Source organism: Nomascus leucogenys, chromosome 8 (assembly GCF_006542625.1).
Source record: "Nomascus leucogenys isolate Asia chromosome 8, Asia_NLE_v1, whole genome shotgun sequence".
NCBI lineage: Eukaryota > Metazoa > Chordata > Mammalia > Primates > Hylobatidae > Nomascus > Nomascus leucogenys.
This window is the reverse complement of record NC_044388.1, coordinates 50,021,584-50,048,721: the sequence shown is the minus strand read 5'-3', so window position 1 is coordinate 50,048,721 and position 27,138 is coordinate 50,021,584. Positions and strand designations below refer to the sequence as shown.

The following is a 27,138-nucleotide window of genomic DNA, read 5'->3' as shown; positions in this document are numbered from 1 at the left end:
GCCCCGGGCTGCGGGGCGGCAGCGGTCAGGGTTGGGCGCCTGAGATGCCCAAAGCCCAGAGGGCGGGTGCGGGAGAAGTGGGGGGAGCTGGAAGGAGGACGCGGAGGCCTCTCTGGGGCTGACGCCCGGGGTGGGGTGTCACCAGGAGAGAGTGGCAGAAGCTCCTCCCTCACGCCCACCCCTGTGTTGCAGGAGCTGGTGAGGGAGATGGTGCACGCCGACGTGGAGCTCATGAGGACAAACCCCAATGCCTGAGCAGCGCCGCGGAGCCCGGCCCGCCCTCCGGCTACAATCCCCGTAGAGTCGCCGGTGCAGACGCGCTGTGGGGATGGGGAAGGGCGTGCCAATCTGCGGGGCCCCTGCGGCCCCTGCTGCCGCTGCGCTGTCCCTGCCGCAGGAGCGGGGCCGCCCCGCCGAGGTTTGTAGCAGCCGGGATGTGACCCTCCAGGGTTTGGGTCGCTTTGCTTTTGTCGAAGCCTCCTCTGAATGGCTTTGTGAAATCAAGATGTTTTAATCACATTCACTTTACTTGAAATTATGTTGTTAGACAACAAATTGTGGGGCCTTCAAATTGTTTTTCTCTTTTCATATTAAAAATGGTCTTTCTGTGAAGTAGCATTTCCAGGGTCGGTGTGGATGTTTTCTCCAAGTTATGAACACGGCGGTAAGGGTCCCCAAACAACCCCACAATCCAGGCCTTGCAATGAGATCGCCGTGGTCAGGCCTTGCCCTGTTTTGAGAAAGCTCTTGGTGGGAGGACTCCTGCAAGGCTAAGGGGGGCGGGGGTGCTCCGGGAGCCTCCTCCTTAGTCTTTGCCTGGGACATTTCTTTCCCCTCCTGGTGACAAGTCACTCTGGAAACCCAGTTCCTGCAGGAGGGAGGAATTCACACCCTGGCTGGTCTCTGCTGACTATAATTAGAACCCAAGGACTCTCACCATCTGAAAAGAAGGCTTGAGAAATAAAGGGGGGTCAGAAGAAGAAACTTGAAGGTAAGCAAATACTGCTGGAACATTCCATGGCAAAGCCACCAGGTTACCCAGAGGTCGCTGAGCCTGTGCCTTTCCTTGTGGTCTAGCATCTTTCACACAGAGCTTATTTCCAACCTCTTCTTATTACTACTAGGTCACTTTTTAAATCTAAGTTTAATGTATTCATTCAGCCATTTATGTTAAGGGCCTAACACATGCCAGACATTGTGCTATGCACTTGAACGACATCAGCGTTCATTTGAAGTTATAATACAAAGGTTTAAGGCTCAGCCTCAGATCTCTGGATCTGGTTTCGTTGAGTGCATCATTTAGGTGGCCTGGGTAAGACCACAGGTGTGTGCTCCTGAGCTGTGTATGGTGTACAGCTACAGGTAGGCTGACGCACACATGTGCAGGACACCCACAGGCAGCAAGCAAGGATTCGTGTACAGGTGTATACCTCTACGTGAAATACAGTATTTTGCCCTAGAACAAATTAGGTCAGGACACCACTTCTCCCCCTCACTCCCCTTCCAAGCAAAATAAAATAAAACTTTATAGCAAATGGAATTCCAGCCTTTGCACATGTGTGTGTGAGTGCGGGGAGACTATTTCTGAACGTCTTCACGGGCAGGTTTATGATCTGGGGGAGGACCGAGTCTCCACCGACTGGCGCAGGAGAGAGGGCTCTTTGTGTGGCTGCCCAGTCGCTGTGAAAGCATGTTGGCCAGGCGGCCTCGCCCTCAATGGAGCAGAACTGGGGGGCCTGAGCTAGCCCACCCGCTCCTCAGAAGCTGCCCCAGGACTCGCCTTCTCTGCACTCCCAGGCGGGATGCTGCTAATTGGAAACACATGGTTGCTGGGAGGCCGGGCCTCTGAGCCTGGGCGGGATACTGGGCACACACACAGATACATACTCACACATTGGCTCAAACACAAACATCCATGCACATCCATTCACAAGTGCACATACACTCCACAAACATGCCATCTCACAGTCACACATTCTCACAAACACTTGCAAACCCAACTCCCAAACCCACTGTCACACACATCCTCCAACAAATCTCACAAAGAGCCACATTCCTCTTAGCCTTGACCCTGATGGGCAGGCACCCTCGCTCTTCTGACCACCGGAACCCCCCTTCCCACACCCAGGAGAGACTATTCCAGGGGCCCTCAGGCTTGCCATGGCCCTGTTTAATTCAGTGTTGCTTGTTTGGACACCTAGAATCAGGAGAGATTCTAGGCAGGGGTTTATGCAACTCCAGTTGAGCCATGATGTTGAATTCTACTTCTCCAAACGGATGGCAGCATCCATGTTTGAAGGAAACTAAAGTATTTTTGGTTGCAACCTTCTCACTGCTCCTGCACCCTGAGTAATGGACGGAGCGGGAGTTCATTTGGTTTCCTGGTGTATGTGTTTAAAAGGAGAAAAGGAGAATAGATTTACTTCGGTATTTTTTATCTTTCTGTGCTATAAGAGAATTTCATTTGGACATCCTTCAAGACAATTCTTATTACAGGTTTCTTCTTAGATCTCAATTAAATTTCAGTAAACTTATTTTTTCCTGCTCTGCCAAACTTTGGCTGTTTGTTTCAAATGTTATAAAACGTCTTCCACCTTGATATTTTTAAGGAAAAACTCAGAAAGTTAAACCTGCAGGTAAACTCACACACCATGGCAAAGCAGTCTTGCCCGAGTTTGTGCAGGAGGTGCGTGGAACCTGGGCCTCCCAGCGGCTGTCTGACCCGCAGGCCAGGCCCCATCGCGGGCTCTCTCTGCTGCCCTTTGTCTTTAAGGAATTACGAGCGAGCTAGACCCAGCATAATAAACCTGTCACACCTCTGCAGCTGTTTAGAGGCTCAGGCTCAGCCGTGCAGGCTGCGCGACCTTAAGAGAGTGCTAAAGGGCGTGGGCCGCTGGTGCTGCGCGCAAGATGGCTCCTTCGGAAGGCCGGGTCCGCTTGGCCTCGGGCGCTGGCGAGGAGCGGGTGGGCGCTAGCAAACCCTACATGCATGGCTTTGGGTTCTTTTTCGCCCCTTTTAGTAGCCTTCGCCTACACCAACCACCACGAACCTCGTGGAACCTCTGGCAGCCAGTTGGAGGGCTCCTGGCAGATGCAAGGAGTGTTGTTATAACACTAATGTGTTATTAGAGCTTGGAGCAGGCAACACTTTAAACATTCGCTTGAAAATAACCTTAAACGTATTGTTTACAAGTAACTTTTTTAACACCCCTCCCCCTAAGTCTCAAAGCACCCTACGCACTTTATTTGGATTTGGGAGTGCCTACCGGGTGAATTCTGTTTTAAGGTGCAGCCCACACACGTCCACGTATTTTCTACAACCTGCAGCCTTGACTGGTACGCGGGTGGCATGGAGGGGTGGTGGCAGCGCCCATCTAGGTTTTACAAAATCAGTGTCCCTGTGTGTGCGTGGACATGCCTTACAAAGAGATCTTCACGTCCGTACATGCCACCCGCACCCTCCAAAAATTGTGGATTGTCATCACGGGGGTCGCTAATACTTTTAACAAGCAGCAGCGACAATGGGGGACAAAACGGTGCTAGGAACTGGTCCACCGTCCACGGTGTCCCCTGAGAACACCCGGGGTCTGGGCCTGATCTCCAGGAGTTGCAGGAGGCGCCCCCGCCCCGTGCCAAGCAGGCCCAAGGCCCGAGGCCTCCCCGCTCACACCCCCGGTGCCCGGAACACGTCTTGAGGGGCCGTGCTGTCGGGGTTATTACTCGCGACTGGACCTCGGGCCGTGTTGCTATCCTCGGCCCCCGAGCTCGCCCAGGGGTCTGCACGGCCCAGGCCTGAGCTGCGGGCTTCTCCTGTGGGGCGCGCTGGGAGTGAGCTCTATCCCCAAAGCCCATTTCAACGTCCCAGGTATGACTACGACGGCAGGGGCAGGCCACCCACCCTCACCCCCTTCCCGGGCTAGAGCGCCTTTACTGAGAGCCGACGACCGGGGCCTGACCCCAAGCCCCACCGCCTACTCTCGGCTCCCGCCCTTCCTCCACGGTCAGGGGTCACACACAGCGGACGCCCCGTTCTCAGCTGCCCCTTTGATCTCTGAATTTGGGAGCCAGCGTGTCCGCTTGGGCGTGCACTGCCACGGGCACTGGGACCCCTTCGCTGCTGCGGGGAGGAGCCCCGACGGCAGGTGGTAAGAGCTAGCTTGCCCGCGTCCGCGCTCCTCAGTTCCTGCGACCCGGGGCGAGGCTCTCAGCCCCTGGGCTTCCCCGCTCCGGTTTTGAGGGAGGGGCCGGGCCTTTGGGCCTGCAGACCCGCCACCGCGCGTGCGCATGCGCCGGCCGCAAGCCCCTGGGTGCAAGCCTGGGTGGCTCCGGCCCGCGCACTTGTCCAGGCGCTGCGGCTTAGCGCGCCCCAACCTCCAGCTCGGGCGGAGAGCTGGGGCGGCACTGAAGCACCGTGTTCATCAAAGTATCGTCTCGCCGTCAGCAGCCCTGGCCTCGCAAATGCTCCAGTGCGCTCAGGCGCACGCAGAGACCGGCGCGGCAGCCTCGGGGCCAACGGCACGCGAGCAAAGCTGGTTGGCGAACTGGGACACGCAATAGAAGTTGGGGCTGCACCGACTCCCGCCGCTTCGGGGGAGGCATGGGCCCGGGCAGGCCTAGGAGGAAGCTGCACAGCCCGAGGCCCGGGCGGGAGTGGCGGGCCGCGGGCAAGGGAATGTATATTTGGAAGGGGTCAGGACCTCGGCTGGAGTCTGGCTTTTTATGGCGAGGAAGCCGACTGGGAAGGGCCTTCTGGCGAGGCTTTCCTGTTGTGCCACTTTTCCCCGGCAGCGCCGGGCGCGGGGAACGCGGGGCTGCACCGGGGCGGGGGAGGGGGCTTTACCCGGCGGCTCCGAAGACTCGACTCGGGTCGGGCCGGGCGGGTAGGCCCGCCCAGGAGCCAGCTGGCAAATGCAGCGGACTGTCACGTTATTCCACTGTCACCAAACACTTACTGTAAATCACTGTCCTGCGCCTCCGGGAGAATCCGTCGAACCTGAGGTGGGGGGAGGGGGGAGGGAGATGGGGGTGGGCGCGCAGGAAGCCCCACAGGCACCAGGGACTGGTGACCCAGGACATCAGCCCCTCGAGTTCTCTCTGGGAATTTCTAGTACCCAGACTGTCCCTGACTGTGGGAACCACGGTGGGCGTCTTCCTTCGAAGCTCTCCCTGGGACACCGGGCGCGCCCCTCTCGCCCCTGGGTTAGCGCGCACTGCTCCACGCGATGACCAGCACAGCCACTGTGAGGCCCGGCCTTGGCCGCGTGTGTCGTTTGCGAGTGATAATAATAAAAATCATTGGCATCGCAAGGAAGCCCCTGGCCCCGGCTCCCCAGCCGCTGCTGTCCTGAGTGTCCCGGCTGCGGCAAGACCCCGCGGCCGGGCCCGACCCACGAGTGAACACCGGGCTGCGGACCCAGCCGGGCCTCCAGGACTGGCGCGGGGCTCCGGGGACAGGCCTCGCAGGACCCTTCTGCGCACGGTCTGGGACGCCGATTTTGCCAACTTGGAGGACAATTTTTGTTGTCACTCTACCAGCAGATTTTTAAAAATCCAGTCGCCGCTGAAACGTGCTTCCCACCCGTCCGGTTTGTTTGTAGCCTTTAACGAGCCCCGGCACAGCCTCCGGGACCAATGACCTGCTTTTATACTGAAGGAAATGTGGAGGCCTCAAGAGTTAATGGCGCTAAATGTGTTGGTTTTCCTGCTTTTTCCCCGGGGTAGGTAATGGGAGGGGGTATGTCTCTCTCTCCACTTCTTCCCTCCCCTCTCTTTCCATCTCCCTCTCCCCCATCTCGGGATCTAAGTCGTCCTCAAAGCTCTCCAAAAAACTCCTTCCTTTCCCAACCTTGAGTGCATGGAACCACATAACCACCCTGCTGGAGCCCCTCCCTGGAGCCTCCTCCGCCTCGCTAGGCCCTGCCTGGGGTCCCACCAGTTGGGTCAAGCCAGAGGCCTCACTGCCTGGTCCTGGCTCCCGCTCTGATGCTCACTTGCTGGGCTCACAAATTGCTCTCCCATGCCCACCCAAGTAGCACCAAGCTGTGTTGACTTAGGGGGCCAAGGAGCAGCCCACTGAGTCCCCTCAGTAGGAGCAGCCTGCAGTGGCAGCTGCAGGAGAGGGTGGACCCGTCAAGTCCTAATGACACCCATGGGGACCAGTGGGCTTGGAGGGGCCCACGGACAGGCCAGAGAGAGAAGATGCTCTTTGGAGAAAGGGAGGCATCCTCTGGACCAGGAGGGGGCCAGGGAGAAGCCCCACTGAGGCTTGCCAGGTCACCCTCCCAACCCCAGGCAGGGAGATTCTGAGCTGGGAACAATTCCAAGCCCTCCCCGAGGACCACACAGACCCAGCCTCTTCTCTCTGGCTGTATCTCCCTGTGTGAGCTCCAGCCTTCTCCAAGACAGGGCCAGGTCTACGTGCAAGGAAATTCCAGATCCTACTGCATCTCCCATAATACGCTCAATATGCTGCAAATTTGAAATCAGTGAGGGAAAAAATCAAGTAAACAACCAAAAAAATAATATAAACCAGAGGGTTTCTTTGGGGCCAGGGTAAGATGGGAAAGGAGCACAACAAAGGTCTTAAATTGAGCTGTATGCTCTCCGCGTCGTACTTTGGTTTCCAATAAGGTGGATATGGTACATTTTGCTCAATTTTCCACTCGTAATCACGTTGAGAAGGTTCGTGGAGAAGCTGCTTTCATTTTCCTGAATGGGTTTTGGAGCTGGAATTCATTTACTTAAGTATTGCTTCTTTCCCAGCCGACTAGGACCTGGAACCTGCCTGTCCGGCTGCAGTGTGGCCCCAAGTCTGTTGAGGCCTGGGCGCAAGCTCCGCATCAGGGCTGCATCCGGCCCATCCCCCAGATGGTGCAGTGGAGGGCAGGCATGCAGGCCCCTGAGCTGGGCTGGGAGTGGGGACATCCCGGAGAAACTTGGGGGCGCCACAGCCTTCTGTGGGGGCAGGAAGGGAGAAGGATGGGGAAAAGTGACAGAGACGAAGAGACAGACACAAAGACGCACAGAGCCTAATGGTTATGGTGGATTCCCACCGAAAAGGGGGAGATGGGATAAAAGAGGGTGGGAAATCAAGGCCTCAGAAGTTTCAGACAAGAAGATAGAGCTCCAGCTGCAAAGGAAGACATTCGGTTAAGGTGGGAGGGAAAGCATCAGTAATAAAAGCTCTTTGCAGGGAAACTTTTGGCTTTGTTATAAATGGAAACAGGAGATTTCAGAAAGTGGGCTTTCTGAAGCTGGCATTTAGGGCCCCATGGCAAATCTCAGTGGGTTTCTCTTCCTGCCTAAGTGGACGTTGTCAGAATAAATTAAACTTTCCTGTCGGGAGCTCTCCTGAGCTCCCCCTCAGATTGGTGGGGGGAAGACTGACACAGTCTCTTGGTCCCACACCCCAATCTCTCTGCTTGGCTGAAGAATGGCTGCCCGCACACAATCATATTCTGTCCTGCCTGGCCAGCTTTATGACTTGGCCACCATCAATCTTGCCCCTAACACGACATTTGTTTATGACGGGTGGGAAGGGGCTAATGGCTTCATGAACTGTCCATGAAATGCCTATAGTGGAGAAGGCCCTGCAATACCAGGCAGGCCCAAGGAGCAGGGGACTCAGAGCTAAGCTCTGAAGCAAATGGGGGCGGGGGGGGGGCCTCGCAAATGAGAGCCCCTCTCACAGAGCTCTCAGCGATGGGGCAGGAGTAGAGGGAAACTGTCACTCCAACTGGCCTTGCTTTGGGTGCCACTAACAGCCTCAGAGAACACGGGTGTGGGTGCCTGAGGCCTGATCAAGTATGGACACCTCTTGTCCCTCCTGGGCAATCTGTCCAGACAGCCTCCACCTGCACCATTAAGAACAAAACTAATGACAGTCCGCCTTAAAAATGGAGACCCTTCCTGCCCCAGGTCCTTTCCTCGCCTGTCAAAGTTAGGGAGAGCCCAATAGGACTATAAGGCACTCTTGTTTCCTGACCCTTGTTTCTGACCCGGCAGGAAACAGCCAGGAGCTTATAGGCCACCAGTACAATCGAGCCTTATTCCTTTGCAAGCATCGATTATTAATGACACAAATTTTGTGGAATAATAAATTGTAAAATGCATGCTTGTTTGCACTCAGTCTGGTGAAAAAGGTCTGCTAACTACATAACCCTGGAAAATACAGCACCGGTTCTTCCCACACGTGCAACATGCCAAATGCAAGACTGCCTATGGCATGTGGCATGCTGGCATTTATGTAGTCATGGCATAAATTGCCATTAAAATAAATGTGCCCATTTCTACATAAAGGACAAAATACCTACTCTCCTAAAGCTTTTTACAGAGGCTATTTTAAAAATTAGCCAATCCCCCGCCATGGATCTGGACCGCTGTCACAGGCTAATTTCAAAATGTACTGGCTATTAGTTAAAATATCAAGGAGTTTTTCTTAGAATATTTCACAGGAAAATTATCCTTATTCCTAGAACAGTACAAACCAAACGTGCAAACCTCTAAGGAATAAGTAGTTCCACGTTAAATAAGGTTGGCAGAAGTTGGTTTTCTTGAATCGGATGTGAGAATGGAAAAGGTAATGTACTGATAGTAGCAGACATTACATAGATGTGGTTTTTAAAATCCGAATAATGAGCAGAACTTTTCTCCTTCCACTAACATAGCTTCTAAACTTGCACAGCAGCGAGTGCAGAAATGACTACGTCATGTATGTTTAACACAAACACCTTCTTAGACACATGTATGTTTCATGCCTAATTTTCAAACATTCGAATAGAAGAGGGTAAAGCAAGTTGCTAAGACGCTTTGCTCGCGCACGCCCATGACCACTCTCGACCTGTGGGCCAGGGGCTCCTCGCTGGCCGCAGAAACCAAAGCACCGCGCTTCGCCCCATAGCCGCTTCCTCTCCTGCAGCTGGGACTGGAGCCCCGCAAGGAAGGACAGGGGCTGCTCTCGGCCCACTCCTCGGCAGGCCAGACTCAGAAGGGCCCCCAGCCGGGAGCGAGTCGACTCTTTCCCTCGCCCAGGTCACCCCAGCAGCTCGCTCCCGCCGCTGGGAACGGTGCAGAAAGCCCGCCGGGCTTTCCACTGCCGACCTGGGCCTAGGCCGGGGCTGACTGCGGCCGCCACCTCCTCCGGGCCGCAAAGCCGAGACCCAGGGAGAGTGGAGAGTCGCAGGCACGTGGGCTCCGAACACGCTGAGCCTGCCGCTCGCCCGAGGGCTTCTGGCGTCCTTGAGGCCGAGCGACTCCCCGCACAGCCACTGCCAAGTGATTGGCGGCCTCTGCAAACCTCACACACCGCGCGAGGACGCAGCCCTGCCGGGGAGGCCGCCTGGGGCCGCCGCGCTGGCCCGGGCAGGTCTGGTGCGGCCAGGCCGAGGCGGGTGGGCCGGGGGCGGTCCTGCAAACGCGCAGCTCCGGGTCCCGCGCCTGGAGGCTGCGGGCCGGCGCGGGGCGAGCTGTCACCCGTGAGCAATGAAGTGCCTCTGACCTTTCCACCCCAGCAGCGCTCCTAAACACACGTGTGTCTTCACAACAAAGAAGGCCAGCGAGGAGGAAGTGAGAGCTCGGCGGGGCCCTGCAGCGCCAGGCGGAGACGCGGGGTGACCGGGCGAGGGAGCGGGCTCCTCCGAGCGTCGCGGCCAGAGTCCCGAGGGCGCTTCTCCCCGCTCGGCGCCCCCTGCCCGGTCCCCATCCCCGGCAACTCCGCGCCTGCCGCCCTGTCTCAGCGGGGTCTTCCCGGCACCCCGACCCCGCCTGCGACGAGCCCAGTAAACTACCAGGGGTCTCCTTTAACTCTGTTTTCTCCAACGACTCATTTCAGGAGGAGGCCGCGGAGGCCGGGGCTAATCTGGGGAGGGAGGCAGCGGAGCGGGGTGTGGGGAGGAAGGAGCTCCAAACGCAAACAGAAGCCGGGCCCGGGCCGCCGCGGGTAATTACAGCTAATTAGCTGGAGAGCGTTCCCGTCGCGAGCGGCGTCCAGGAGGCCGGCGTCGGGGCGGGCGCCACTCGGAAAGGACTGGGCCTGCGAGAAACGCCCCAGCCGGAAAGCCAGGCGTGGGCCGCGCGGGTCTCCACCCGCCACCCCCTACTCCACAGAGTCCAACCAGACACGTCGAGAACGCTACCGTCTCCGGCGGCCGAGCTGCTCCGCCTGGGGCTGGGCCAGCCCGCCCGTGGGGACAGGGCCGTAAGTCACCTGCTGCAGCTCCCCTTCCGGGCCTCGACACCCCAGCTCCGGCGGCGGGCCCTTTGTCCGCAAATCCCAGCTCCTCGCTCGGCTCCCCAAAGTGGAGCAGTAACACCAAACTCCTGGAGCCCGGCGATGGGTCTTTACCTTCACCCCCTCCCCTTCCCCCGCCTCGAGCGAGGCTGTAACCCGAGGCAGCTGGAGGCAGCCCCGGGACCTAGCGCCGCGACGGCCCAGCGAGATTTAAACGGGGCCGTGAGGCCACCCCCAGCCGGCCTGCCCGGAGGAGACACCCGCGCCAGCGCCGCTGCGATCTTCCCGGCGATTAGGTGACGACCCTGGGGGAGGGGACCGAGCGAATCACAGGCCACGTAGAGCAGTTTTTGACTGAAATTAAAGTGTATTTATTTGCAGCAATCCTTTAACAATGATCAAATTTTGACAACAAGCAACAGCAATTACTGCTCAAGTGTTGCCTCTAGATAGGAGCGGCAGATAGCAGGAAACTGTATTATCTCCAAAACAAACTGCAAGGCCCCCCCCCCCCCGAACGTCTGTAATCAAATCGCCATCTCCCCAAAGTCTGATTGGCAGGGCAGATCACCCTAAGATAATGAATTTATTACATTTCCTGGGTTATTTACAAAAGGGGGGGCCCAATCCGGATTGTCCCCTGTAAATTAACAAGAAAAAATGGTTTAAAAAGAAACCACCCTAGACCAAAATGTTCTGCTCCTCTCGCCTTCCTTCTTGTTATTGCTTTAAATCTTTTTCAAAAATAATTGTTCTACAAACATTATTTTCTAAAATAGTTTCCCAAAGATTAAATATCCCTTTCCAACTCGCAGTATATTTTTAAAAAAGCAATCCTTCTATGTAATACATGAAGGATTGTAAATGGGGGAGAATTATATACATACATTTAAAAACTGGTTTATTTTTCCTTTTATAAAGGACTGAAATTAATAGGAAAAAGTCTATTCAGCATCTGGCTCACAGGGATGTATAATATGCATTGCAATTTTATATGGAATACACAAGCCAAATATTTATCTGTACACATCTGGCCGCACAGTCCCATCTCTCGGCACATAGGTATCACCGTGGTAAGACCGCGGCTGATTCATGGGCTTAAAATTTCCGAATCATGGTCTGTCATTAGTGAGAAAATGTATTTGTTTATATGCCAACTCCAATCTGTTTAGAAAAATATCTTTTTACTAGCCTCAAAGCAAGCTGACTATATAGTACATTTTGCAGAAGATGCTGCAGGAAAATAAATCTAAACAAAAAGACTTTTAGTAAAATTTGACATGGACTAGTCAGAGGGTTTCTCCATTTTTCAGAGATTTAGGTGGAGAATAGGTAACTTCTAGTGTTTTATCTCTGAAATTTTTTTTCGTAATAATTAAAGCTCTATTAAAGTATCCAGACATATAGGTCTCATTCAAACTGAATGGTAATTTATTAATAAACAATGAATATGTTCAACAAAAAGAAAGAAAAGAGGATAGAATAAGATTAATACAGTTTCCCTTTTTATAATGAGAAAAAAAGCACAATTTTTAAGTTTCAGGCAATTTAACGTCAGGTTTTGGAAACACTTTCTGGCGTTTGGTCCACGACATCCAACTACAAATTAAAAATAAATTACTATGTTGCAATTTACATTTTAAAACAAGTCCATGAATAAAAAGAAAGCGACTTTCATAAACGGGGACTTTCCCCCTCCCTTCAACATAGGATAAAATAATATCTTACAGGTGAGAGGCAAGGAAGAAGGCAAGAGAGGGGAGACGGGAGGAGGGGAAGCAGGTCTCTGAGAAGCAAGAAGAAACTTACGTGTTATCTGGAGTAACACTGTCCTTTAATAAACCATGATTTTGCTGTCTCTGTACAAAACAGTTTACGGGTTTGTTTATTTAGACAAGGCAAAGTGGAGGTGGCTCTGAATTAATCTGTTAAGAAAACAGAGTCTTCTTCGTGCTGGTGAGCTGAATTTTTGAAAGGATATTCTGTTCGCTGGTGTGGTGAATATTCTCAGGGTTTTTTTTTTTTAATTGGATTTTTTTTTTTAGTTTCGATTTTGCCTTGATGGGTTCCTTTAGCTTTTCCTGCTTTGGGGTTCGGTTCAGTTCGGCTTTGAGGTGGTGTCAAAACTTGCTACAGTCGTAGACGAAAGCTCCGGACGTGCGGTACAGAGACTGGCTGGAAGGGAAGGCCATTTGACAGCTACTATTCCCGTTCACTGGGGAGTTGTTCAAGCCGATCCTCTGTGACTCGAACATCTCCCGCACCGAGTGGAAGTTCTGCTGCTGGCCCGGGTAGCCCGCGGCCGCCGCCGCCGCCGCCGCGCTCGCCAAGTGGCCCAGGTCTCCGCCCGCCTGGTTCAGGTACCACGAGGTGAGGCGGCCTGGGTGGGCCGCAGGGTGGTGGCCGGCCTCCTGGCCTCCGCCGCCGCCGCCGCCGCCGCCGCCGTGACTCAGGGACGACGAGCTGCTGCTGGTGACCGGAGGCAGAGAGTAGTCGGGCAGGGGGTCGTCCACGGCCGAGCCGCCCGCACCCCCGGGCGCGCCCTGCAAGTGACCCCCGCGCTCGCCGGCCGCGTACAGGCTCATGGCCTGCAGGTTGCAGTGGTAGGTCCCGGCGCCGCCCGCGCCCCCCGCGCCCCCCGCGCCGCCGCCGCCGCCGCCCGAGCTGCCCGCGCTGGAGCTCTGGCTGCAGGGGGAGCTGTAGAGGGAGCTCTGGCCGGGCGAGTAGGCGCCGAGCGCCAGCGGGGGTGCGATCCCTGCGCGCGAGGACGCGGCCGCCGAGGCCAGAAGGCCGGAGCTGAGCTCCGCGGCCGCGCTCTGCGGCGACCCCCGCAGCGACGTCATGATGTTGTCCACGCTGAAGCCCTGGCTATGGTGCGGCGGCGGGGCGGAGGGCGCGGGCGGCGGCGGCGGCGCGGAATCCGCACCGTCCAGGCTGAGCGGCCGCGCCGACGGCAGGCTGCCCGGGGGACTGCTCCCGCCGGACAGGCTGCTGCTGCTGTTGTCGGGGCTCTCGATCTTGGGCACCGCGGCGGCGCTGCCGCTGCCCAGGGCGGCGGCCGGGGACAGGGGCTGGGGCGGCGAGGGGCACGTACCGTTCTCGGTCTTGATGTCCTGGATGCGCACGGGCGGCGGCTGCGGGCCGGGCGCGTTGCCGTCGGCCTGCTCGGGCGGCGCGGGCGGGGGCGGCTCCTTGAGGTGCAGCCTGTCCTTCTCCTCCTTGTCCTTCACCGCGTCCTTCTTCTTGAAGCGCCGCCGCCGCCGCAGGAAGCTGCCGTTCTCGAACATGTTGTAGGAGTCCGGGTCCAGCGTCCAGTAGCTGCCCTTGCCCGGCTTCTTGTCGTCGCGCGGCACCTTGACGAAGCACTCGTTGAGCGAGAGGTTGTGGCGGATGCTGTTCTGCCAGCCCTGCTTGTTGTCCCGGTAGAAGGGGAAGCGGTCCATGATGAACTGGTAGATGCCGTTCAGGGTGATCTTCTTGTCCGGGGCGTTCTGGATGGCCATGGTGATGAGCGCGATGTAGCTATAGGGCGGCTTCACCATGTCCTTGGGCTGCGGCTGTGGCGTGTAGGGCCCGTAGGCGCGGGCCATGCCGCCCGGGTACTGCTCGGCGTGCGCAGGGTGCGAGTACACGCTCATGGGGGCCGGCATGGCGGTGTAGCCGCCCCCGGCCGCCGCGGCCGCCGCGCGGTAGTAGCTCTGCTCGCCGCCGAGGTAGGGCACCACTCCCAGGGAGTTGGGGCTGGACACGGAGTAGCGCGCCTGCATGGCCCCCTCTCGCCGCCGCCCCGCGCCGCCCGCCGCCCCCCACCCTCGCTCGGGCCGGGCCGCGCCGCGCCGGCCGCCGAGTCCGAGTCCGGGCCCGGCCGAGCTGGTGCCGGCCCGCTGCGCTGTGCGTCCGGCGGCGCTGCCGCCTCTCCCGGCGCTCGCTGGGGCTGGCGCCTCCGGCTACCTCGGGGCCCGCACGGCCGCGAGGCGGGGTCGCTGCGAGGGGAGAAGGCCGGGCCCGGCCGCGGCAGACCGCCTTGCAGGAACTCGCGGCGCAGCTTCCAGGCGCAAACCGGGGAAAGCAGACAAAAAGAAAGAACAAGCAGGCGCCCTTCTCGCCACACTGCCTGCGCCTTCCAGGAGACTCTGCCCTGAGCTGCCGAAGGCGGCCAAATAACCAGGGCGGGGGGGGGGGGCCGCGCGCCGGCCGCCTGCCCGGGCCCCGCGTCACCTTTTCTCGGTCTCTCGCGCGCCAGCCGCTTAAGGAAGCATTGGGAAAACTTCTGAACTTTTGAGCATCCGTCACCCAGGCGAGGACTTTTTTACGCAGTTACACTTTTTTCCGGGCAGCGGAGCCCCGCCCCGCCAGCGGCGGCAGCCAATGGGAGGTGAGAACCGCCTCTGAATGAGCCGGAGGCCGAGCCCTGCCGGCCCGCTCCCGGAGGCCGGAGGACCGCGGGGCTGACCACACGCGCGCCGGGCGCCCTGGCCCGGGCCCCGGCCCTGCGCCCGCGCCGGCGACCGGCCCGCCGTCGGTTCGCCCCGTGCAGTCCACCTGCCTGCCGCCGGCGCCCGGCAGACCTCCCACCCCGGGCCCTCCGGACCCACGCCCGCTGTTCGCGCAGACTTCCTGGGTACTCCCGGGCCCCGTGCAGACCCTTCCTCCGTCCACGGCTCCCGAGTGGCCCTGGCGTCTCCGCCCCGCCTCGTGCTGGCTCGCTCTCATTCCTTCGCCAGCCCCGCCGACGCCAGCGCTGGGGTTGCCCCGGCCTCTCCTCCCCGCCGCCTCTCCTCTCCCGCAGCCCCTTCCCTCCCTTCTCCAACGCCAGTCTCACTCGGGTCACTGACGTCTCCGGCTTTTCTCCACTTGGAGGTTCTCCTGTCCTGAACTCGGCTACAAAAGACATGATTTTGAGGGCTCGGTCACAGCCAGGCCCTGTTCGCGGTGGGGAAGAAGGTTCGTCGCCCATCTGGCCCCCCTCCATGACCCCTCCCCAGTCGAAATTAAGGCAAGGGGTGCGGGGCCCTGCTGGGAGTTTCCGACGGCCGTTCACCCGCGAAGGATGAGCCTGCCCGGCTGTGGGCCGCCCTACTTCTCGCCCCCCTCCCCGGGGGGCCGGCCCTTGGCGGCCTGAGGGTGCGGACGGCAAGGGCTGCCGGAGCCCAGCTGCTTCCCCGCGCTCCCCTGCTCGCCCACCAGGGTCCCACCGGCTCGCCGCGCCGCCTCCCCCTCTGATCCCGTCAGGCGCGTTTCGGCTGAGATGAGGGGTCAGGCTGCGGGCTCGGTGACATTAGCAGGTGTGATGACAAGAAGCAAATAAATATGTCTAAGAGCTTAACGCTTCCCCGGGCCAGTCTCCATCTCCACATGCGCGGGGCTGCCGGCTCGCAGAGATAACGGGTGTGTCTGGGGGAATGTGCAGGATCGCACCTAGAGGGCGGTTCAAGGATTCTGGGGGGATACGCACAGAAGGGCCCCCGCTCGTTGTGCGCACGCCTGAGATTTGCCGTCGCTGGGTGGTTGGAATGGGACAGGAAGAAGAGCAATGAGGGAAAGAAACGAAGGAGCAGGGAAGAGCCAGGCCTCCCTCCCCCGGCACGGCGATTCTGCATTTTAGCGATTTGAGGAGAGACCCTCCCGGAGGCTGAATCCCAAGTCGTTCACTAGAAGCTGGGGGAAGTGGCGAGTTCAGGAGACTGCGAAGAGGCGTGCGTGACGCATTTAACAGCTCCGCTGCCCCTGATTTCCGACCATGTATTAACTCCAAGGACACGTTCGGGACCCCTTTGGTCTCCCCGGTTCGAATCCCGGCTTCCTCACGTTGGCAGGAAAATTCAAATTGCAGCTTCGGTTGTTACATGTGAAGGACGCTGACGTGTAGCAGGCGCATCTCCGTGTCACCTGAACGTTTAAAAATTACTGTTTCATAATGGACATTGACATCGAAGGAAAGAGGACCTGCCACTTCTAGAACTGGCCTTTGGAGGAGGGAGGGTTGCCCCGAGGTTGCTCTGAATCCCGGGGCAGCTGCCTCCTGGCCTGCTGTGCGCCGGGGGCTGGAGACTGCTTTTCCAGGTGGTTTGCGGGCCAAGTCACTGGTGGGTTGGAGAAGCACCAACAGGAGGCTCAGTACTTGCTGGGTGCCAAGGACACTAGACAGGGGCGAGGGTGGTGGTGAAGCCCCACGACTTGAACACTTAATTCGTGTTCAGCCCCCAGCCCGGCACCCTGAAGGTCTTATCAGCCCCCCTGGTCGAGGCTTTAAGGAGTGCTCTGGCTTCAGCCTGGAGGAGACTTCAGTGGTCTCCCTGAACACCTCAGCGAGTGGTGAATTCGGTCTTTAAGCTGCCTTTAACACTGCTAGCGGTGCGCGGAGATGAACGCAGCGATTACGGATGCTTTGTTTTCCGAATGCGGGAAACGCCTTCGGCCCCGAGTTTTGCAACAGGCAATTGTGCCCCGCTGCCCCCTCCCCCACCAGCCTGTCGCCTCCTGCTCTTCCCTGCCTCCTCCCTCCATCGGCCCAGTGAAGTGTAAACAGCTTGTTATGTAAATTGCAAATCGAACTGCAGCGGTGTTCTCAGCTCTCCGTTTTGGGTATAAAAGTTGCCGTTATGAAATTAGTATCTGGCATGCGAAAAAAAATGGAGGGATGTAGTTTTATCAAGATCAACTTTCCACTGGTTTAGCTCTGGATATTCGCCAGGAAAAGATATTTGCATTTGGGTTTTATAAACTTACTCGGAAGCAAGCCTCCAGTAAGCGGCTTGATTGTATTTCAAGCACTTTTCTTATTTCATTTTTGTTGTTAATGGTGTTCTTTGAACATTAAGACGCAGGCGTGAAGTCTTTTGGGGAACAGGTTAAAGTTTTTATTTTCAGGTTACAGTTTTTGACGCCCCTTTCTGCTACTCCACGGGGTACTTCAGTCATCCTCTTCCGCACATCTCTTGACTCATTTGGCAGAAGAGCCCCCACAGGAACCCTTCGGCTTCTTTTCTGACACCTCACGTACTTGCAGCCTGAAGGCCCCGCAGGTGACAGCGGTAATGGAGGTTTGGTGGAACCCTCCCTGGGCCCACACTCCGCCCCTCCCCAGCAGGCCAAGCAATAATTCCCAGGGCCCACCGAGGGGTGCTTAGCTCGGAGGAGGGGGAGTGACGTCACAGCGATGTTCAAAACAAGGCCTCCCCTGGCCCCACCATAGAAAAGCACCAGGAAGGGGAATGTGGCGAGCACTTCAGGAAATGCTCGGATTGGGGACCAGGTGACACTGTAGGAATGTGTGTGCTGGGGGATGGGATGGTGTCCTAAATATGGGTCACCAGGAGCCAGAAGGAGCTCTCTTTCTTTTTCAAGTAAAGCAGAGGGAGTGGAGATTGGGATGGGGGCAGTCCAGAAAAATCACTCCCTGGGGGTGTGAGCTTAGCTCGTGTTGTGCGGATTGTCCCCGTCACAGCGCAGTCACCTCTGTGGTGTGCCTAGACGCCCTCTCCCTTACCTCCCCGCTTTCTGGCGTCTCCATCCCCTGGGCTCTGGGTTCAGCCCTGAAAGCCGACCTGTGGGCTGCAGTGGGGAGGCGAGGGTAGGTAGAAACCAGCTTCGGGGGGGCTCCACCTGGCCCAGGAGCTGGGGACAGCAGAAAAGGCAGGCTTAGGGCATGAGGGAAGGCGCTTCTCCTGCTCCAGTGGGGCAGTGATTCCTGGAGGCACTGCATACACAGGAGGGAGGCTGCAAGTCCACAGCTGCTTTAGCATCTTTCCCTTTGCTGGGGGAGACAAAGTGGAAGATTAAGGCAATTAACCCCAGAGGGCCACTAGAAAACTGCCCACTAGGCTGCCATCACAGACCACTGGAGCAAGGTCCGCTTGGGGGTGGCTTTGAGCTATTTAGATTACTTAGATAATTGTCTTAGTTCTCCATTCGGCCTCCTTTGCTTAGACCAGAAGCCCAGGGGTAGGGAAGGATATCCTTGTATCAATGCCCGGCATTCGTTTTCAAACCACCAGGCCGGCAGGCAACGTTAGTCATCGGTGCGACTTTTCAGCGGAGGAAGGAGTGGGGACCGAACATCTGAGTGGCCGCGACCTTGGGCAGATACTCCTTAGCTGGGGGATTTTCAAGTAGAGGGTTTGTTAGCACAGTCCCTCCAATTCAGCCCCCTCCTTAGTAGAAAAATTTCTACAATCAACGAAAAGAGCGTTTGGTTTTCGATTGTTTTAAAGACAAAGTGATCCATATTGCCTGTCTACGTGGTTGGATTAATCCGATAGTTGCCCTCCTAGGGGCAGACCTCCACGGGAAGTTTGTGTGACGGGATAATTTAATGTCATCTCCTAACTCCCCTAGAGGGGCGGTTCCCCTAATTACTCACCCAGGAAAAAGCCAGCCAACACCTGCTCGTTCCCGCCTCGGGATGGCCCACCTGTCGCCCCTTTGCAGGAAAGCCCCCGCCTCGAAGGGCGTTTCGGGGACTCAGAGCCGAGCTAAGCTGCAAGAGGGGACCATAGAGAATGCGGGAAGTGAATCTTTAACTTTGGTGCCCGGCTTCAAAAGACTTAGGGCTTCCTGTGTTCAGGCAGAGGTAAATGGAGATTCAAACTGTCGTCTTGCATTAACAATCCAGAATAAAAATAAAATTTGTAAAGGGATAGATGATCGGAAAGAACAAATGGTGCGTGTGTGCACGAACGAGCCCCAGTTTCTCTCCATCCAGGTCCCCAGCGGACTCAGAGCGGCCGCCGCACTCCACGGCACTCCAAGGACAGAGGCCCCGCAGCCTCCCAACCTCGGCTCATGTGGGGGGCGCGCCGCGCAGGGTGGGCGAGTTCCCAGGCTCTAGAGTCTGCCGGAGCCAGGGTGCGAGGTGCGGGGTGCGGCGGGAGCCGGCCGTCGGAGGACTGCAGGGCGAAGGCGCCTTCTTGGGGCTGGAGCGGAAGGCGTGTGCCCCTGCACGGACGCGCCTTGGCTATGGGTGTCGGAAGAAAGGCTTTGCTCCGTGAGACAGACCCACAGACAGTTCCGGAGCCGCCGGCGTGGTGAGGTGGGCTGCAACCTTGCAGGTGGCTGGCTGTTCCCGGGTCTCCGGCCCCGCGCCGCAGCGGACCCAGGCGCCGGGGCTGCAGCCAGCCTTCCTTCCTAGGGCTACCTTCGCGGAACCCTGCGCCCTGGGACCTTGCTTCCGACGTCCCTCACCCCGGCCGGGGAGTGGCACCACGCGGAGGCACCGCCGGGCCTGCTGCGGGTAAGGCGCGGTCGGCCCCCAGCTCTGAACCTTCTAGGCAGCAGCCCCGGGGGCCTGGGCCGGGGCCGGTGTTTGCACCTCTCAGGACAGGGACAAGGCAGACACCTGGCTCGGTGCAGCTGGCCTCCCCTGAGGACCTGAGGGCCGACGCCTCCGGGAACTGCTGGTCCTCGCGAGTGGGTCGGCGCCTGGAAGCGTGCACTGGTGACCTGGTGGTCTGCTCCCAGGCCGCCCTCCACAGGCTTCCCGCCGCTTCCCCGCGAGCATAAGCAGAAAAAGGGATGATGTGGAAGCCCGGGGGCCACTTGGCCGACCCAGGCTGGGGCTCTCAGGCTGGGGGACCAGACCCCGGCAGGTCCCGCGCCTCGGGAACCCGGGGCCCGGCAGCCGTCCTGGGCGCCCGCACCGGGCACTGCGCGTGCTACGAGCGCCCCCTGCCGTCGGAGGCGTTGTCTCCGCGGCGCCTCTGCCCGCGCCGGGCTCCAAGGGCCGGCTCAGCCTGTCCCTCCACAGCGTCCCCTGGGAACCGGTCTCTAGAGGAGGAGGCTTGGGGAAGATCACGCCGCCGGCGTAGGACCCCGCAGGGCCTGGCACCTGGTTTTCTAGGCTGCAACTCTCATCCCTCAGGGTTCAGGCGGGAATAGCCCCATCGGGGAGACCATCTCAGACTTCCAGGCACAGACCACGGACGCTTTTGTTCCTGGAGAGGAGGGAGGTGACCTGAGACTGGGGCTTTCAGCCACCACTACGCATTCCTTCCAGGCGGCCCTTTTAATTGATGTACACGTTACAGAAAAGGCAAGGCCGCTCCATCAAGTGAATTACATTGTGGGAGATGCCAAGGAATGTATTTACTGGCAGCCAGGTTTGCCAATAAAAGTTGCAAATAAAGACTGCTGGTTTCCAGGAAAATGTACTTCTGTTTTTTAAACACTCCTTAGTCTTAATTACCAAAAACTGAGCCTCCAAAGAACCGGTTTCGAGAACAGGACCAGTGAGTGGCGGTGCTGGCGAGGTCTCACACCCCCACGTGCAATTACACACCCTGAAGTCACCTATGGGAACAAGGACCATGCACACCCATGGCTTTGCCCACAGAGAGGCTTGCCCGTATTTACATACGCAGCAGACACAGACACAGGCTAAACGTTGGCACACAGAGAGGTATGCGTTCGGATTAGCGCTGTTTAGTTTGGAAGTGAAGAAATAAGAAAAGACAAACTGTAGCAAATAGGCGAATTTCCACAGAAATAAATGCATGCAAGGAAAGGAGGCACTTGCTCTGTAGTGTTTAGTTATGGTTGCCCTGATAGTTCTTTTTAGTCCAACTGGGTTGACTATAAATGAAGGCAGCAGAGAAATGCAGAATTTACATTTACTAAAGGTCCGCTTTGGCTTGGGGTCACAAGGACCCCAGTGGGAATTAGAAAATCTCCGCACTCACTAGATGTGAGTTAGGGGATGTGGGGGGAATTACAAAACCCCCCACAAAAAAAGGGGTTTGGGGCAGAGTGTGCACGCTAATGAGGGGCAAATTTATTCCATGTTTCTCCAATCTTAAACACGGACACTAATAACCACAATTATAAAGACTGGTAGGATGCACAGAACACTTAGTATGCGGTCCTCCTGCTGTGTGCTTTAAATACTCCTTTCACCTAATCCTCACAAGGACGCTGATATGGATATTATGATCTACATCTTATACATGAGGAAACTGAGCTTAAAGGAAAGAAAGAGCTTTCCCAGGATTACACAGCCCTCGCAATTGCCCTCTGCACAGGCTCACTGGACCTAAGACACCATTTATGATAAGGTACAGTGCTTATGAGCCACTAAGAGGGGAAAAAACTAAATTATTAAATATCATCAGTGGTAAATCTCATCTCTGTTTCAGTTGCTAAAATGTAAAAAAAAAAAATGTGCATTTCAGATCAATGATACGTTTACTAATTCGTGTAATCAACAAACACATAGAGAGGCCTGCTCCCTGTTTGGCTTTCTTGTAGCAGCTGGGTGTATAACAGAACACCCTTTGCAGACATCCACGAAGCTAAATACTAATTATTATGGGAAGGATGTTTACCCACAGCAACCCTTGAATCTATTATATATGTGTACACATACTGACTTGCACTGGTCTGGTTTATCTGCACACTTCTATACTCTTCTAGAGATGCTCACACCAGTGCCATGAGGAGAAACTGGTATAAGTGCATGCACAGAAAAAGGGTATATATTTGGACACAGACATTCTGTATAAACGAATAAAGGACCTGCTGGTGAACGCATTTTTCTCTCCTCCTGGATGCTATCTGGTGGCTCCTCTCCTGCTTTTCCCTTCATTTAGTTTCCCCAAGGAAGATTCTCCAGAAAACACAGCAAATAAAGCAGAGAGGCTCTTTTCTGCCCCTGCCTCAATGGTGGGCCGGCTCTTACCCACAGCCCCAGACAGATGGGCAGGCAGGCCGGCAGGCCAGGAGCCTCAGGACACTGAGGAAGCAGGAGCACTTCCTTTCGGACCCATGGCAGATGTCAGCCAGAGGACGCTGGAGGAGGGATGGGCAGCAGGAAGTGGGTTTCAGGTTGTAGCTCACCACCATGCCGGGGTTGTCCAGAAGTCACCAAAGTCAAGCCCTTGGAATCATAGAGAGGGAAACTGAGGCTCTCAGAAGAGAGGAGGGCTTCTACCCAGGACTTGCAGTCTACCGCGGCCTTGCCCCAGCAAAGGCCCAGGCACCTCCGCCTTCAGTCCCACCAAGGCCTAGCGACTAACGCAGCTGTCGTCTTTGGCCAGGTGGGCCTTGAGGGTCAGGGTTGGGGCAGGAGCAGGGAAAAGGAGAGAGTGGGTGGCAGGGAAGATGAATGAAGGGCGGAGGCTGGCAGGCGCTTTTTCCTTCTCCAGGAATTCCTCCCTTGCCCAACACGAGCTTGGCTTGGTCTGGACGATTGACCCAAAGGTCAACCTTGGCGGGGCGAAGAGAACCAGGACGCAGAGCCACAGGAGGCCCAAGACCTCGGGCTCCAGAGGTGTTTGGCCACCAAGGGGTGCGCGGGGCAGCAGGGGCTCTACTTTCCCGGGGTCCGGCCCGCCACAGGGGTGCCCAGGCGCTTCTCTGTGCCCTCTTCCCTGGAAGAGCCGGGGAAGCCCAGTCCTGGTGGAGTGGGGCACGGGGCACCGCGGCCCAGACTCCCCGGGGAGCGCCCGGCTCTGCCGGCCGCGGCGACAGTCTGGGGCGGCCCTGCTTCTCCTCAAGACCAGCCGATGGGTCGGGGCGCCTGGTCTCCCAGTGTCTCCCCCTCGCGCGCAGGAAGGTGCTTTTAAAGGCCGGCGGCCGGGGCACAAGCTCGCACACTGCAGCCGCGCCGGCCTGTGTTTAGTCTGGCGCTGACGTCCTTCCTGAGCAGATGGTAGGAGGAAGCCCTCTCCAGGCCGTTCCTGCAGTCGCCCACCCGGCCCATCCATCATTTTCTCACCTACTGGCCCCAGGACCGCGAAGTCCTCACTGAGAGCTCCGCACAAAGTCCGGGCCAGGTCACAGACCCCCGCCACCTCGCCCGTGTGTGAGAGCCTTTCCTTCTTCCTTTGGCACAAAGGCTTCCATGATTGCATATCCCTGTGATGAAACACGCAGCAGATTAGATAAGGTTGAATTGCACTTTTATAGGGTGCCAGTATCTTACTTCCATGAGACACTCTCCTTTCATTCGTGAGAGTAAATAAGTGTGCGCTTATAAGAATGGTTTGCTTGAGTAGTTATCACTCTCCTCAAAGAGACAACATCTACACACAGGGTGACTTCTTAGGGAAGGACTGTGGGATGCCCAGAGCGGAGGAAATTAGTTACTCGCCGAGAAAGAGCAAGTTACTAAAAGTTGCTGACATCTGGGGCCTGGCCCAGTCAGCCAGCAGCACTGTTTTGCTTTTGTGTGTGGCAATTCTGCATGGCACCCGGTGCCATCCTAAGAAACGCACCCTAGGAGTTTTCATTGTTTGCCTTTGTGAGCATTTGCTATCAAAGATGCTGTGTTAGGCGTATTTGTTTTAGTAAGGAACGCATCCAGAGGCGGGCAGACGTGTCACTGGGAGAATGTTTTGGCAGGAGCGGGGCAGGGGTTTTACATAATAGGAAAATAGATGGAGCTCCACCCTTCCAACATCAAGGCAAACACATCCACGCATTTTGTTTAATATCAGTCACATTGTCTACTGTCTGCTGGAAGTAGGTTAATTTTCTAGTAAACACCACTCTTACTGCTGCCAACTGTTTTTTCTGGAATGGGCTCAGACTCACCCAGGTCCTCCTGCTTTGTTCATTTCATGTTATCTTTGGATATTTTAAAAGAGCTAATGCATGACAATAATATTTCCATATATATATAGAAATATATATGTGTGTGTGTGTATAGAGAGAGAAAGAGGGAGAGAGAGAGAGAGAGAGAGAGAGAGAGAGTCTTACTCTGTGACCCAGGCTGGAATGTAGTGGAGGGATCCTTTTGCTTCTAAACAAAGCTTGAGAAAACTATACCTTATATTTCTCTTTCTCCTTAGTTGGGCAAATTTTGCATTTCCCTTGATTATGCATTAAATGGAGTAAAATCAGTTTTTCTAATTCTTTTTCTTCTTCTTGCTGGTTTGCACATCAGCTGGCCTGATGAGATCTCTATAGCTCTGCCGATTTCAAGGAGATTCAATTATCAGATGGTGTTGACAGTCTGCTGTAAATCTCATAAAAGGAGAGTTGGGCTTTCTTTTCTGGCTGTGCCAGACATTTTCCAATTAAGTATTTAGAACCCAGAAGGCATCCCCGACTAGATCAGAGTAATATGAAATACAGGTCGAGTGCTGGATTCAAAGTCCTTGGCGATGTCTTTAAAAACAAATTTCTCTGATATGCCCAGATCTGGGTTTCCAATATTAGCGTAACTTTCAGTTTTATCCACCAGGCAAACAAATGTTGTGTCTACGTTTGGGGCAAAAAGAAAATGATGGATGCATGATTTCTTTCTCTTAGGAAGAGTTTCTGGAATTTTGAGGAGTTCACTCTGGTGTGTCCCTGGATGGCCTCAATTCATCCTCCCCCAGGTGCCCAATTGCTGGCTGTTAAATATGCATTATTTTTGAAGTGTGACATTAGGTGGATGTGGAGGGATAGAAGACAGAATGGGGGTGGCTTCAGAAAAGAGATCAAATAGAGTCCAGAACTGTGAAGAAAGAGTGTGATGGGCCTTGTACTGCGACGACCTTCTCTAAGGAAGCACGAGGACTGTGTTGTAAATTCCCTCATATTTGGAAGGGCTCATTGATGACCACAGGGAGCAAACTGTGTGACAGGGAGAGTCGTCGCAGGGAAGCTCTCCTTCCCCTGGTTGGTGATGCTGCTTGCCAGGCATGGCAAGGCCCCGGGATGGCCGTGCACAGAGCGTCCCTTGGCGTCTGCTGGCTGGATTGCGGTCCTTTTGACTGCAGGGTGAGACGCCTCCTCTTTTTTCTGTCTTTTCTGTTTTAAAAGATACAAGACCTCTCTGAAACTTCAGTGCTGGTTGCTTTGACGTAATCGTTTCCTTCCTTAGAGACACTGGGCCCTGGGGAAGGGAAGGGACAGAGGGAGGAGGTGGCGTAGAGAAGGCCCCTCTGGTGAAGAGAGCAGGGGAAACTGGCACCCACTGGCATCCAGAACTTGGGTGGGGGCGGGGGGTCCCAGGATTCGAGCTTCTCAGCCAGCTCCTCCGTTCTAGGGGCAGCCGCTTCCTTTCCTCAGGTGCAGAGGAGACTGGGCTGGCAGGGCCTCTCCAGGCCTCCGCAGGTGGGTCCCGGGGCGCAGGCACACGGAGCGCTTTAGCGCACACGGGCAGGAAACTTCTGGACCTTCCTATCGCAGCCACCCAGGGGCGGATAAAGCACGTGCGGAGGCCGGCCTGGGGAGCAGAGGCTGCCTGGCCGCTGGCGCGTCTCCGGCGGAGGAGGCACTCAGGTGTGGGGCCAGCGCTGGGGCTCGCTTCTCTGCGGGAGCGTGGGTGTCGAGTGTGGGTGTTCACCCTGAATATTTTCCATCTCTGTGCGGAGCTCTGTGTCTGCCCGGTCCAATTTCTGCCCACATTCTGTATACGCCATGAAAGGCCATTTTTCTTTTTGAAGCAAATCCAAAATAATACACATGATGAAGTGCAGGCAGGATGCCTGTGGAAAAAAGAACTTCTCCAATTATTTCAATGGAACGAAATAGTTGGGCTCTCCAAGCAAAATCTGACTGAGAAATCTGACTTTCTTCCATTGAAGGCCGAGGAGGTCCGGGGGACACAGCCTGGTCACCAGCAGCTACAGGTTAGACCAGGCATGGCAAGGCCCTGCCCGCCAGTCAGGCCCAGGGGCACTACCGGCTTAGCCGTGCCTCAGTTTATTTTTTCTCAAAGGAATGAATCATATCTCTCTCTTATAACTTAAACGTTTGAGCTGTCTTTTAAGGGGTTTTAATGAGATGATTCAATGGAGAACCTTTGGAATGCCTTTGAGAAAAACTGTGTAAATACAGGAAATTAAAACACGAGGATAAACCAGAAGTGAGTGTGGTGGGTAGGGCTCTGAAGTTACGGTTCTGTCGCTAGAGTTGAAGGGCCCCCATGCTGCCGGGAGCCGTGTGTTCGAATCTGACTCTGCTAAGGAAAGAAGCTGCAGACGGAGGCGGGCAGCATGGCTGGGAGAGGCTCAGATGCCTGCAGGGCCAAGGAAGTCTCCCCTCAGAGCACCTGCCTGCGCCTCTCACCCATCATAGTTTGTGTATAAACCATCTCAACGAGCTTCAGAAAAAATTGCGTCATAGTTTGAAACAAAGGGAGCTATGAAGTCTAGGAAAAGTCATCCTTTATATGTTGCAATAGATATTTAGATTTGTAAATATATATAAATGACTAATATGCATAACATACTAGTTTACTCCAGTGTGAGTTAGATGTTAAACACAAGTGAGGTTTTCAATAGTGAAATATTTTAAGCCAACTAGATGTCCACTACTAAAAACATCAACTTAATGAAATCACACAAAAAAAGAAGAATGAGGACTTTGCAAAGCCTGGAATGGCGAGCTGCAGATGGATTCATTTGGATGGAGAATGTTAAAGAAAATGCAAAATAAAAATGATGGCCGAGGTCAGGGGATGATGCTTGTATGATCGTGTAGGTTCTTAAATTACACAGTGGGAAGATAGAATTTGGAAAAACACTGTTTGCCATTTGAGAGCTCAGAACACATCCAGAGAAGCCTCTGAGAAATCCCCACCAATAAGCATGGGACCAGCGGTGGGACAGGCAGAGAGCCTCACAGAAGGCGTGGGAAGAGAAGGAAGCTGAGCTGGTGGGGGAAGGAGACGTGTAAATGGCCCGAAGTAATTTGGTGAGAGGAAGAGATAAACAAGGGGCATTAAGCCCTGGGAAGGCAGAGAAGGAAAGCCTCAGTCACTCCCAACACCGTGGCTTCAAGTGTCACACAAAGCCCATTATCTCCCTCTGGTCTGATGTTATCACACCTTTAAAATGGTAAATCATTTATATAACATTTGCTGATTCACAAAATGAAGGCACTGAGAATTGACATGAGGATGGGGGCGTAGTTACGGGCACAGGCTTCGGGAGTGTGGATCTCCCTTGTCACTTGCCATAATCTTATCTCTGGGGCTTATC

At 55.8% G+C, this 27,138-nt stretch overlaps 2 protein-coding genes across 4 annotated transcripts in view; one reads left to right on the top strand and one right to left on the bottom strand.

The window, feature by feature from the left end:
• The window catches only part of GMDS (GDP-mannose 4,6-dehydratase), a 682,863-nt gene that overhangs the window by 620,118 nt on the left and 35,607 nt on the right, over positions 1-27,138 (top strand). The window contains exon 12 of one of the 3 annotated variants that reach the window (XR_004031331.1): positions 193-216. The exons of 1 other annotated variant lie outside the window; for it this stretch is intronic. Coding sequence is in view for 1 of the 2 variants with exons in the window: in XM_030817233.1 (XP_030673093.1) it covers positions 193-255 (63 nt within the window). In the remaining variant the exon portion in view is untranslated. Of the gene's footprint in view, positions 1-192; positions 619-27,138 lie in introns of those variants that run through there. One more of the 3 variants, XM_030817233.1, reaches the window with a different exon arrangement.
• On the bottom strand, positions 10,576-14,569 carry FOXC1 (forkhead box C1). The gene has a single exon (XM_030817232.1). It carries the CDS (start codon positions 13,993-13,995, stop codon positions 12,349-12,351), a length of 1,647 nt encoding a protein of 548 aa, XP_030673092.1. The 5' UTR covers positions 13,996-14,569; the 3' UTR covers positions 10,576-12,348.